At 32.1% G+C, this 13,266-nt stretch overlaps 1 protein-coding gene across 1 annotated transcript in view; it reads right to left on the bottom strand.

Moving 5' to 3' along the window:
* Positions 1-894: 894 nt before the first annotated feature.
* The window catches only part of LOC150106076 (uncharacterized), an 89,007-nt gene continuing 76,635 nt past the window's right edge, over positions 895-13,266 (bottom strand). Inside the window, exons 10-12 of the mRNA XM_090394623.1 lie at positions 12,587-12,745; positions 6,101-6,259; positions 895-1,101 (exon numbers count right to left, since the gene is read on the bottom strand). Of these exons, the coding sequence (XP_090250749.1) occupies positions 895-1,101; positions 6,101-6,259; positions 12,587-12,745 (525 nt within the window). The remainder of the gene's footprint in view (positions 1,102-6,100; positions 6,260-12,586; positions 12,746-13,266) is intronic.

Genomic DNA, 13,266 nt, shown 5'->3' with positions numbered 1-13,266 from the left:
ATGGAAGTTTATTAGTTAGCCATCTTCTACAAGAAGATGGCATAGAATTTCATTATTTAAGGCATCACTTGTATATATATCAGCTGGAACTGCTTGTTTTAAATATTGGCACTTTTTATAAAATGGTGGTACAAATATATCACTCAGCTTCCCAAAATCCTTGTATTCATCCGTTTACCGATAGGTTATAGTTTAGCACCAAACATGAGCATTCATATCCCGCTTTCGAGTACAAATGTGTGGAGTAATTGGCATAAAATACATAATCTTCTTATCTTTCAATGAACAAATAAACTCGAAAGAAAATTAATATAGGAAGGGAATATATTGTGAATTATACTAAAAAGTAAGATATTAGTAAAATATTTAATATTTTATTCAAGTTTAAGTATTGAAGAAATAGGTTAGTATGGGAAAAAAAGTCTGGCATATTTTTAGTTGCTCACAATGAATCCAACAATACGTGCCTGAATACCTTATTGCTACCAATGAAAAATAAGACCCGACCATTCCAGACTACAACAAACACAATGCCTATTTCACGCTGCTAGTGATTATACGCGTGCATTTTACAGCACAGATGGCGCTACAGTGGCTGATTTTATATACCACTACTCACTCTAATCCCGAGATATAAAGAGCTTGTGGCAAGATATTACGCATATTATATTGAAATAAAAACAAATTTTCTAAAAAACCTTTTTTATATTAATTGTATTTTTAATATATCAAAATGTATTTAATATATTCTAAAATTATCTTAAAATTATGAACTAAGATAAAAAATATTTGTTTACTAATAAAATTCTGTCGTGGCCCATTAGTGGATCCTTGATCACACTTTTAGAAACGCTGTCTTACAAGACCGAACGAAACATAAATTCTGAAATACTGCTAAATATATTGAATAACACATTCTGAATATAACAAAGTACCACTTACTTCACGTTCTTTAATGTCATGAGTCACTGGATGATTTCCACATCTACTGGACAATGCAGAACATCGTTCAGCGAAATGCTGCTTCACATTCATTAGACATAACTTCCTCTTGCAGAATGGACATTCCATAACTTCTCGCAAGCAATACGTAAGGTGTTTCTGCATTTATTAATGAAATAGAGGAGCACATTGTACGTACGAAAAATAAGAATATTTGAAAATAGCTTATACTTTGTCTTAGAGAACGGTTTGAAACTACTAAAACTAGTGAATTCGTTCATAATTAGCGCAGGTTATTATTATAGCATTAGTATATACTGCCATCGGCTAATGGATTATCATATCCAAAATATTCCTGACATGTACCCTTAAGGTGGGTACATGTCAGGGTTGCGCTAGTAGTGTTCGACGCCTGTGTGCAAAACTTTAGTTGGCGCCCCTATACCCCTCCCCTCAATAAAAAATCACTTTATAAAAACGTATCAGAAAGTAAAAATGAAATGAGAAATATGTTAAATATAAGTTTATTGAACCAAATGAAGAAATTATAAAAACAAATATATAAAAAACAATAAACATACAAGTAGGGTACAAAAACAACAAAAATAATTTGGAAAAAAATAAAGTAAATAAATAATGAAATAAATAAATATAATAGTAACTTACAAGTATATAAAAGAGGAACATATTAAACATTACTGGGTAAAGAAATAGTTAAATAAATATTTAAACAGAAAGAAAAATCACTTAGTGAATTGAACTTTTCTAGTTTTCATTAATGAAAATTCTCGAATAATATCAAGTTGATCCAAAATATCTGACTCTATTGATTTAATGGCAAGATTTCAAAGTCTACCTTGTACCATTGTGGAGCGCAAGTAGTTTCTAATAATTTTAAGTTTAGAAAGGACCGTTCTGCAGATGATACAGATACCGTAATGGCAAAAGAATCCGAAGAGCAATTGTAGAGTTTGGATAAACTGTGATTAAGTAGTTTGAATAAATATACTGAATTATGTGATATATATAGTTTTTAAAATTAGAAATAAATGATTGACAGTGTAAAAGGTCTTCGCATAAATCATCTGCGTGAATGTCTGAATGATTGTCAAGTGTTAATTTTTGTCGTAACTTTTAGAAGATAATAAATATTGTTTATTTTGGGAAGTACTTAACTAATACAAAAACTGAAAGGAATTAATATGTTCTTTTAATAAAGTAAATCTTTCTTGCAAAGATTGTAATGTTTGATCTATTATGCAGAGAAAAAAATTACTTTAAATGCAATTTTAGGATCTACTATATTTTCATAATCAAATTGTGTTGTCCTTTTACGTCGTCTTAGTGGTCTACTACTACAAAATACAGATACTGCGTCACACTTTGCTGCGATTAATTTTGAGCTTTCTACATTTTCTTTGAAAGTTTCATCAGACCTATAATCATTTAAAAATTGATTTAGATCATTCAATGCATCTAAAGCAAGTTGGAATTCATAGATGAAGACTGCAGTATTTTGCTGACAAAATTCACTTTATTTAAAATATCATACCAAATCTTTGGCGCCTTTAACTATCCCGGCGCCTGTGTGCGTCGCACACATTGCTCATATGGTAGGCGCACCCCTGACAACATGAAGCACTTAAATCATTACTAACTTCCTATCAACAGTTTCTTCCAAATCAATCTATTATCTGTCTTCTAAGGCACTTTGTACCATATCAATCCACCTATATCTTGGTCTTCCTCTGGGTCTTTTTCTTGCAAACCAGCCGAGAACACTTCTTTTGTCAATCTTTCCTTGCCCATTCTGTTTAAGTGATTATACTACCTGAGATTTGCTCTGCTAACGCATTCCTGGATAGTGGCAAAATCAAGTTCTTTCCTAATATCCTCGTTATTAATACGATATTGCCATCGATGCCATCTATTCACTTCTCTAATTTCTCAGGACTCTCATATATGCGGTCTCTAGTCTTTGGTCAAGTGTTTTACTTCTGACCTAGCTATCAGATCCATAAGTTAAAATTGGTTTGAACACTGTCCTGTATACAGCTGATTTAGAGTTTTGACTAATTTCTCTCTTATTCCATATGAATTTATTCAGCTGACCTCCTACCATACCGGAATTGTTGATTCTGTTGTCTAATTCCATATTTAATTTTCTATCTTCACTAAAAATCGTGCCTTAGTAGCTGAAATATTTTACACGTTCTGTGCAGTTGATATTATCAATGCTTTTGTCTATTTGCACATTGCCTTTGTCTTGTTATTGCTGACCTTCATACCATATCTCTTACAACAGTTATTCAATTTATTCAGGGAAATTTGCAGACTTGTAGGGGGATTTATTTAAACGTATAACATCATCTACATACAGTAAAGAGCTGAGAATAACATCTCCAAATTTGATATCATGTTTAATTCCATTTTCCTTCATAATACGATCCATATAGATAATGAATAACAGAAGGGATTATGTATATACTTCTCTGACACCAGATTTAACTTTTTGGCATCTTCCTGTACTTTCTTTAATTCTAACTGCTGACTTACAACTCAAATAAAGGCTAACTGTTGCTTCATTTAATATCCCATTGACACTATATAACTGTAGCGTTTTGAATAGCTTTTCTCTTGGACATATTTCATATGCCTTTTACAGGTCTACAAAACTCAAGTACAGATCTTTGTTATATTCCCACGATTTCTCAATTATTTTTGGCATAGTGAAAATCTGATCCTGACAGCCTCTAATTGGCCCGAATCCAGCTATATATATATATATATATATATATATATATATATATATATATATATATGGGTACATGGGTACTATGAGAGCTCTACTCCAATCATCTGGAATTTTAACCTCTATCCTGACTTTCTGAACTATGTAGTGCAGCCACGGCAAGACTTTTATACCACCATACTTCAGCATTTCTGCTCGAGTATCATGTAATCCTGCTGCTCTTCTACATTACAGGCTTGGCTGGCTTTTCTATTGCAAGTATGGATATGTACTTCTGATTGCATGCCTGCTTAGTGTTTTTCAGCACTGTGCTGTCATCACTACTTGTTCGATTTTAGCAATTTTCAAAGTAATTACTCCATTCTTCAAGGATACTTTCTCTCCAGTTTTCATGTCCCCTTTATTATCTCTAATTATTTTAACACCACTCTTTCTCCATTTCTGAGCTTTTTCAGCAGCCTCTAGAATAATCTGCCACTTCTTGATATTTATTTTCTATGTTCTTACCAAAGTTTACCCATGGCTTTTGTTTCGCTAGTTTACACTGTGTAGCTTTCTTACATTTGTCTCTGCATTCCCTAAGAGCACAGGCTGACTTATTTTCAGGAACTTTTGATATGCTTTCTTCTGTACCTTCCTGTGTCCATCATGTAGTTCTGAGTTTTCTATTCATGCAGAAAACCTCACCACATGCCTCTCTGGCTGAATCATTCAGTGATTTCTTCATGTCTTGCCACTGAATCTTCAAGGTTTGGTTCCTGCTCTTAAACTCTCTCATTTTTTTTGAATAATGTTTGTGTATTTTAGTTTACAGTTCACATCTGTGAGCTGCTCAACTTTTATTCGCTTTAAAACTTTCCTACCTGTTGTTCTTTTCAATATGAAATTCAATGAAATCATATTTTTGATCTCTTTTAGACATTCAGTGATCAGCGTCATAGCAAAATTCGAGCAATAAAAATTGTTCATCATCTAAAGACAAGCATTTTTGCCATTGCAGACTTGGATCCCATTGTGTAAGGTGTAGAGTGAAACGAAAAACTCCTTTAATAACCAAACCTCCTTTTAATAAATAAATCGAATTTAATGTGTAAATTCATTTAAAAACGTCGCACCGGTCGACAAACTGTGAGCTCATCATAATGTAGCACAGTCGTTTGTGAATGCCTTGTTTGTATTGAGATCATCGCCTGCTGTTGATATCTAGGGTAAGACTCGAAAACGCATTGTCTCCTATTATCTAACTCTTAGCCTACCCATGATAATAGCATGCTATAGGATAACAAACTTTTGTAGTATTTTGATGTATATGAAAAGAAACAATTTTATCCATGAAAATTAAACAAAAACTGTGAAAAAAAGTATAAAATTTCATTTATAGAAGTAAATTCGGAATAGATCCCTAACTTTGAGTTCTTCATCAATAAAAGTTGGATCAGTGAGTTTGAACAGATCACCTTCATTTTCAGAAGAGCAATTTGAGTCATCCTACAGAAGTACATAATAAATGAATTCTGTTTTTCATTCGTAATTATGAATTAATAATTACTAATACAGAATATCCGTTAAAGCAGTCAGTTAAAATGGGTAAACACTTTTCAAAAGGATGAAGAAAAAATAGTTTTAATGAGTTATTTTCAACAAAACTTACTAATTTCTTCAATATCCCCTTCTTGTACGTCGTGCTCTTTTATAAGATTTTTCTGACCACGTAATAATGCATTTATTAATATGGCATAAATAATTAAAACAAACTGAAACCATAATGACCATTATCGATAACGAAAAGAGTTTCATATTTGTAATTAATAATGATATTACTTTTATTCTAAGATAACATTATTATTAATTTAATTCTAAAATCAGACACAAATTAGCATGCAAGTTAGATAGTTAACATTTTAAGTTATTTAAATTTAAATCACTTATTTCTTAGCGTATTTTATTGGAGAAAAACAGACTGCTTTTATTGTTGTTGTTGTTATGAAATAACACACCAAAAAAAGACAAAAGTTTTCAGCAACCATTGTTGAAGGGTTTAAATATAACAGTTCAATACATCAACCATTGTTGAACTGTTGTATTTCAATATTGTCATCAAAGTAACCCCACTTACACCATTCCTAGCTTTAATCTTAAGTTTTCAATTTCGTTATATTCATGTGGGTGGTATTAAAGGTGTTATGATGTTTTCTTTAATTTATTTTTAACATGAACTATCAAGAAAACAAACAGTTCTTCATAATGTTATTATCTGGAATCAGGAAAATAAGTTAACATGGTTTCTTTACCAAGTTGGTTATTGTAAATTGTACAGTGAAGAGGAGAAATATTCGGACATAATCTATGTAAAAAAAGCGGAGAATGAGAAATACGAACACGTAAGAAGAAAATTTCGAAACTCACAAATAGATTATCTGGTTCTGTCTTTTCTCCAGAAAAGGAATATTTGTCAAAATTCTTGAAATGGGTGAATTTCTTATGCGATTCGAGGTCATCCCAGTTCATTTTGGCACCGCATAACTCGCAACGATATTCAACAGAACTACAGACAATTAAGTGGCCCTGAAAGTTAAAATAAATTATACATGAAAAAAGATGATTTAGATTGCCGTAAGCTTTGTGTTAGCATTTAAGTTAGTACGTTTTCAATTGTAAACCAGTAATTTCAAAAATGATTACATTAAGGGTGGCATTATCTGTGAATAACATGATAAATTAAATGAAAAAGGCTTAGTATGATTTTATCACCAAATTATATGTACAACCGTTTCATATGCTGTCATCTTTTTTTTTTTACTTAATATTATTTTTTACGAGAATCCCCACCCAAGGATTGAAAGCTACAACACATCAGCGCAGCTGGAATAAAAATTGATTATCTGTCAATTTCAAGACCCTTCAACTCTCCATAAAAGGAGGTTAGTGGTCTCATAGCGTTGATAATCTGCCATTTCAGTGCAAGTAAATTTTTCAACCAGAACTCTGGGATTGATCACTTGTAGTGTAGAGCTATGCAGGGTTTCACATATTTTCCAGATCCTATACATCCATTTTTTTTTTTAATTTATTTTATCTTTCTTTTGGTTATGATTTGGTGTAGTGGACGAATATTAACGTTAAAGAATCTTTTAATGTCTATCTGAGATAAAGAATAAAACGAATTAGTCTCTTTATTGTTTCTGATATATAATTGCCTGTTTGAGTATAAATCGCAGAGTTATTCTAATTTGAAAAGGTTTTCCATTTTTTTTATTTCAAAACTTCAGTTTCTTTTTTTCTTTATTTTGTGATGAATATTCAATAATGTAGTCCTGTGTAGCGCAATGGAAGTGGGGCTTGCAATCCTCTGCAATAGGCCGCCAAAAAAGGTAGACTAAAGTTCAAGTTAGACACCAACTGTAGGAACTTTTTCTATGCCTTTCTTCGAACAGTTCCTTAGTTAGTCGATTTTTGGCATCGGCAAATGGGTTTCTCGTCCCGTAAACCCAAGAAAATCGACCGTAGAATCCACATTATTTCAGACAGTAACATATTCTCTTAAGGTTAAGTACCAAGAGATGGCAGCCTTTGTTTGTCCTTCTCTTCTTCGGTGGCGGCTTGTAATTAGTGATGGTTATGGGCCAGCTACCTCTGCCTTGCCTACTCCATATAATGAAATAAAAGCCGTTCGCTGATTTATTTATTATATATGTATTTATTTAAAAATGTAAAAGACCATTTGTAAGGATATATCTTTTAGAAACAAATGTATAATGTTTCTAGTTCTTCTTTCTTCAAAGAATTAAGAACCAGAAATTATAACATTCTGCAAATCCAAATATTCGTGCAAAATATTCAGATGCGTTTTCATTCAAAAACGTTTCGTTCATTCAATTCAGAAAAAGTGAATATGAAAACGAATTTTTGATTTTTTTCTCCAAAACACTTTCAGTTGTTTTAACGGAAAGAGTTTTGAAGTTTTTCTGCGGACTATCACACAAACACGCACAGTTGCAGAAAACTTCAAAGTTATTGTCGCCTACATCAGTAACTTTAGATGTTTAAAACTTCAGGTTTTATAAACTGAGTATTCGTCCATTTCTCCTAATTCAATATAAAAGAAATCAGATGGACAGTTACAGTCAGATAAAAGGAAAGAACTCCTAATGGTATTTAGCCTTTTAACGGTGTTGTAACCGACATGATTCCGTTCACAAAATAAAAAACAAAATGTATATTATCAGGACGAGATTCGAACCTTGACCTTTATTACAACATCATCCCGCTACACGTAATAAACTGTACTGGTAAAAAAAAATTCTTCTTACAGCCATACAGAAAAAGTTCTGATTTGAAGAGTGCATGTTGTGAGTATTATTTCACGGAATATCACAACTTTCCAACAGCCTACTCTCCTACCACAGCAACACTTCCCTACCCAAATCGAATCGGAACAGTGTTGATGATCATGTTTGGCTTAAAATTAGCAGGCTATTCGAATGAAGCCGATGGTAAGGAGCAGGGCCGGAGGAAGCGGGCATGCAGAGCATGCGGTGCATGCGGGCGCCGCTACGAAGGGGGCGCCGCCACCGGGGCACGGTTCCTAAGTTCATTTTTAAGAAACAAAATTTTTATCATAAAAACAAAAAATTCTTAGAATGATCAATATTAAAATAAATAAGGCCGGATACACCGAATAAAAATTTTAAAAAATTGTATATTGCCGCCTTTTGATCAACCGGCTATTTACAATTTTTGCAGCGAGAGCAGGCTAAATGCTTGCCTGCAGAATGTTGTGTATACTGCAGTCTATCTAAAGTGAAATGGTGAACGGTTTTTATGCATACCAGTTATATGTACGCATCTCAGTACGCTACTGAGAGTAGCGCAGTGCAGACTATTATTTCGTCTCTGTGTCGTGTTGTGTAATAATTTCTTGTGCGTATAAAATAGAATTTGTTAAATTTGTAATTTGTAAATTTGTAAATTTGTAATAAATTTGTTAAAATATTAAAATATTCTGATGCAGATTGTAACCAACTCGATACATCAGAAATCAGAGTTGAAGAACCGTGCACATCATCCAGTTTGCATGAAAGTACTATTGCAGCTATTGAACAAGATAATAAGACACACGATTTAAATGAAAAACAGTTAGGGGAAGATTCAGTTGTAGTTGACCACGAAACTAACACAACACATTGTTGGTCTCTGTAAATTTAGAAGATCCAGTTGAATGGGGAAATATTGATGAAAATTTAAGAGTTGTTATAATTGAAATGGGTCCTGTTCAAAAGAAAAATATAATATATCCCAGAGATACATATGATCCTAAATTTGGCGATACATATTATAATAGAAAAATAGAAAACGGGGAGCTCGTGTCAAGAACATGGCTCATTTATTTCTAAACTTTAAATTCTGTTTTTTGCTTTTGTTGCAAACTTTTCGCACCTAGTGAATCAAGTAGTCTTGTAGAGGTTATAATGATTAGAGAAATGTAAGTACAACTTTGCATAGACATGAGACTAATTTAACTCACATGAAAAATTTCTTAAAATGGAAGGAATTTGATAAAAATTAAAAAAACAACAACTGCTATTGATTGCCGGACTCAAAGCATCTATTAAATGGAAAAGAAACATTGGCCGAGTATTTTAGAACGCTTGATTTAAATTATAAAATTCCTTGGTAGCCAAAATTTAGCTTTCTGCGGATCATCTGATAAATTATATGAAAGGAATAACGGCAATTTTTTAAAAATAGTCGAACTGTTTGCGAAGTTTGATCCCGTTATGGAAAATCATGTTGAAAGGGCCCTACAACGAAACAATGGAGTACACTATTTGAGTAAAGACAGTCAAAATGAACTATTGAAAACTTTAAGTAACGCAATTAGGGATACAATTTTATTATCAATTCGAAAATCTAAATATTATTCCATAATTTTAGATCATGGAAAACGTTTTAGGTTTTGCAGATATATCAGATTCCACAGGATATGGTTTATGTGCAACAATAATGGAACAACTGGAAAAATGGAACATTCCCATTGAAGACATGCGAGGTCAAGGGTATGACAATGGGGCAAATATGAAACGGAAAAAATATGGGCTCCTAAATTTGCTTTTGAACAAAACTCCTCGAGCTTTTTACGTGCCATGTGCTGCTCATACTCTAAATTTAATCTCTAACGATGCAGCCAAAGTGAATGCAGATACAATTAGTTTCTTTGCAATTATTCAAGAAATATACAATTTCTTTTCATTCTCTTACAAACGTTGGGAAATACTTTCAAAGTTCGTAAAAAATTTAACATCGAAACAGTCATCAGAAATGCGATGCGAAAGTAAAATTAATGCAATCCGCCCTCTATGATATCAGTTAGGAGAAATTTACGATGCACTTTTTTGAAATTTCAAATAACGAAAATTTTAATAAAGAAACTCAGCATGAAGCAAACACATTATGTGCTAAAATAAAGGACTACAAATTTATTTGATCCTTATAACTTGGCATGATTTACTTAACAGAATAAACCCTGTGAGTAAAATGCTTCAAGACAAAAATATGAACATTACACTTGCTTTAGAATCTGTCGAAAACTTAAAAATATTCTTACAAGAACATCAATCAGATACAAATTTTAAAGAAGTTCTAAAAATGGCAAAAGAACTGAGTGAAGAGGTGGATGGAGAACAAGAATTTAAAACTGGTACGGAAGTTCGACGATGAAAGAAGACACGACAATTTGACTACGAGTATCATGACGAAACGCCACAATCGCCACAAGATAAATTTAGAGTGAATGTGTTTTGTACTCTTCTAGACGTTGCAATGTGTTCGATAATAGAACGTTTTGAACAACTTAAAACATATTAGGCTAATTTCGATTTCTTGTATAGATTACTACAAATTAATAACGAAGATTTACGAAAAAAATGTGACGCTTTAGACATTCTCTTGAAGGACAGCGATAATAAAGACGTAAATGCAATAGAACTATATGACGAGTTATGTGCTTTCCAGGATATTTTTCGGAAGGATAATTTAAGTATTCAAAACCTTTTCGATATTCTTAATTTTATTGTGTCCAATAATTTATCTTTCCCTAACTTTTAAATTTCTTTCAGAATAATATTAACCTTACCTGTTAGTGTAGGGAGCGGTGAACGTTCTTTTTCCAAGTTGAAATTGATGTCACAAAAAAGGCTTGTTAGTTTGGCTTTAATACTATTTTAAATGATATATGTGCGGAATTAGAAGTTAAGACCATTATTTCTAATTTTGTGAATATGAAATCAAAAACATTAAATTTTAATAAAAAAAATTTCAAGTATATTTATGCAATTTAATTTATTTTCTGTTATTCTGTAAAGATGTTATTTTTTGAATACTTATATTAAATATTCTAATTATTTCTGAATTCTTTTCTTATTTTCTCATCTATCTTGAGTTTCTTTTATTTTCCTAAAAGATAGTTCCACTAAAAATTATTTAAAAAAATTTACAAATTACTAAGAATTTAGTAACTTGTAAAATGCAAGAATTTTTTAAACTAACAAAATTAAAATAAATTTTAACTTTAATTAAAATTCATTTTAATTTTGTTAGTGATTGGAGTCGGTGAGAAGGCTATAATCCCGGTGTTATTATATTCATCGATTAAAGTGAAGTGGCTTTATCAAAATTTCATTTATCTTTTGAGAATTTTTGAATATTCGGGTTTTTAAAGATTATCCTGGTTAGTCAACACCCCCGGTTCGTTACATTTAGCGAACCAACGTGTGGCTGTTCTGTCAAAATTTATTTTAAGAAATTTCAAATAATTTAAATATTTATTATAGTAAAAGAACCACACATGCCCGGATCGTTAGAGGGGCGCTTAGATAGAAATTGCATGCGGGCAGCAAAGACTCTAACGCCGGTTCTGGTAAGGAGTTCAATGCGAAATGTTATAGTGAAAAACTCTAGAGGCGCATAAACTGTGAACTTCCAGTTGACAAACGCCACAGATGTACAAATAGGGAAAATCAACATTCCCTCAGTTTAAGTTGTTGTTCTTAGCCTAAATGTCCCACTGAAGAACAATGGCCTTCCCCAAACTCTCCAACTCTCACTTTTCCTTTGCCATTCTTGTCCATGTGACACCTGTCCGTTTTTCGATTTGTCAAAGCTCCATCTTTTTCTCTGTTTTCCAGACTGACTGCCTCAATTTATATGATCTATTTAAATTTTGGTTAAGTCTCTATCTTTTATTGATGCCATTAGATCTATATTGCAAATGACTTGCTATGTTATCAGCATTGGCTGATTATTAATAGCTAATTTATAATAATATGTCCTGTTGCAACGACAAACAAAGCATATTTTCATGAAGTGTGTACGATTGCCACTTGTCTTTGTCGCTTTCCATGAAAAATATTCATCACTGGGATCCAATACGTCAGTAAGATTTCATGTGACTTTTTAAACAAAGTGGAATGTACTGTAGGCTATTTCTTGTGCCTCCTTGACTATTTGAAATGAGTGACTTTAATATTTTTATCGCACATCGCTTCATGATAAATTTATTATTTTCACAATACTGAACAACCAAAAGAGTACTCTGCGGGTTAAAAAAAAAAATACTATTCGGATGCCGGATATCTAAACAACTCATTTAAAAATTCAGTAAAATTCTGAAGTAGAAAACGCCCATTGAATGATAAGTAGAAAATTTTTCATATATTTATGTGGCCAAGAATTTCTAGAACTGACATAACTCACTTGCAGTGGTTTGAACTATTAAACGGTAGTCATAATTTCCGACCGTCCCAAATAAAAATGTTATTGGAATTTCAAGAAAAACTCTCATTTTGATCAAGCGAATGTTATTTTTAATGAATCTAGAAATAGAACAACACTTACTGTTAGTTCTTTCCTCCTGAATATAATTTTGCATTCGGGACAGGGTTGCTGTGTTTCTGGACACTCATTCGTCTTGTGGCATTCGACCTCTTTAACGAAGACCACAGTGTCACATATTTCACATTTGACTGTACTAATGGAACAGATTTTTTTGTGTGACTAAGAGAGAACACAGAGAACTATATTAAAATATATTCATAGAAATTATATCTAATATGTACTGAAATGTAGTAGATATTCTTTTATGGTAAATTTCAAAAATAAATCTCAGAAGCACTTTTTAATAGTGATGATATTTTTCTACAACACAAACCCAGTTCAAAGTTTTCTCTCGTTCATTAGTCAGTGAAATCTAATGATTATTACGAAATTTACTTCCAAAAGCTCATTATGACATTACCATGAATTCCCAAACCCAACCCATTCTTACTTTTCGGTTTAGGCTCAATGATCTATATCGGTGATGATTTAAATGATATAAACTTAATTTTATTAATAATAGGTTTGATAATTTTAATTGCATAGGTTGCTATATTTCCAATATGCATCTTTTTAAAAAGTCTGTCTGTTTTACTGGGTACCGAAAGTTTGTGTTCCGTGAAGGAAACCCCATCACTTCCGTATTCAATTAATGGGAAGATAAGCCAATATCCCGTGGGCATTACTATAGCTTCGCTTCT

This window comes from Typopeltis vanoorti, chromosome 6, assembly GCF_054136105.1.
Source record: "Typopeltis vanoorti isolate ZY-2024b chromosome 6, IOZ_Tvanoo_1.0, whole genome shotgun sequence".
In the NCBI taxonomy this organism is placed as follows: domain Eukaryota; kingdom Metazoa; phylum Arthropoda; class Arachnida; order Uropygi; family Thelyphonidae; genus Typopeltis; species Typopeltis vanoorti.
Note: the sequence above shows the minus strand (reverse complement) of the source record. Positions and strands in the feature narration are given on the sequence as shown.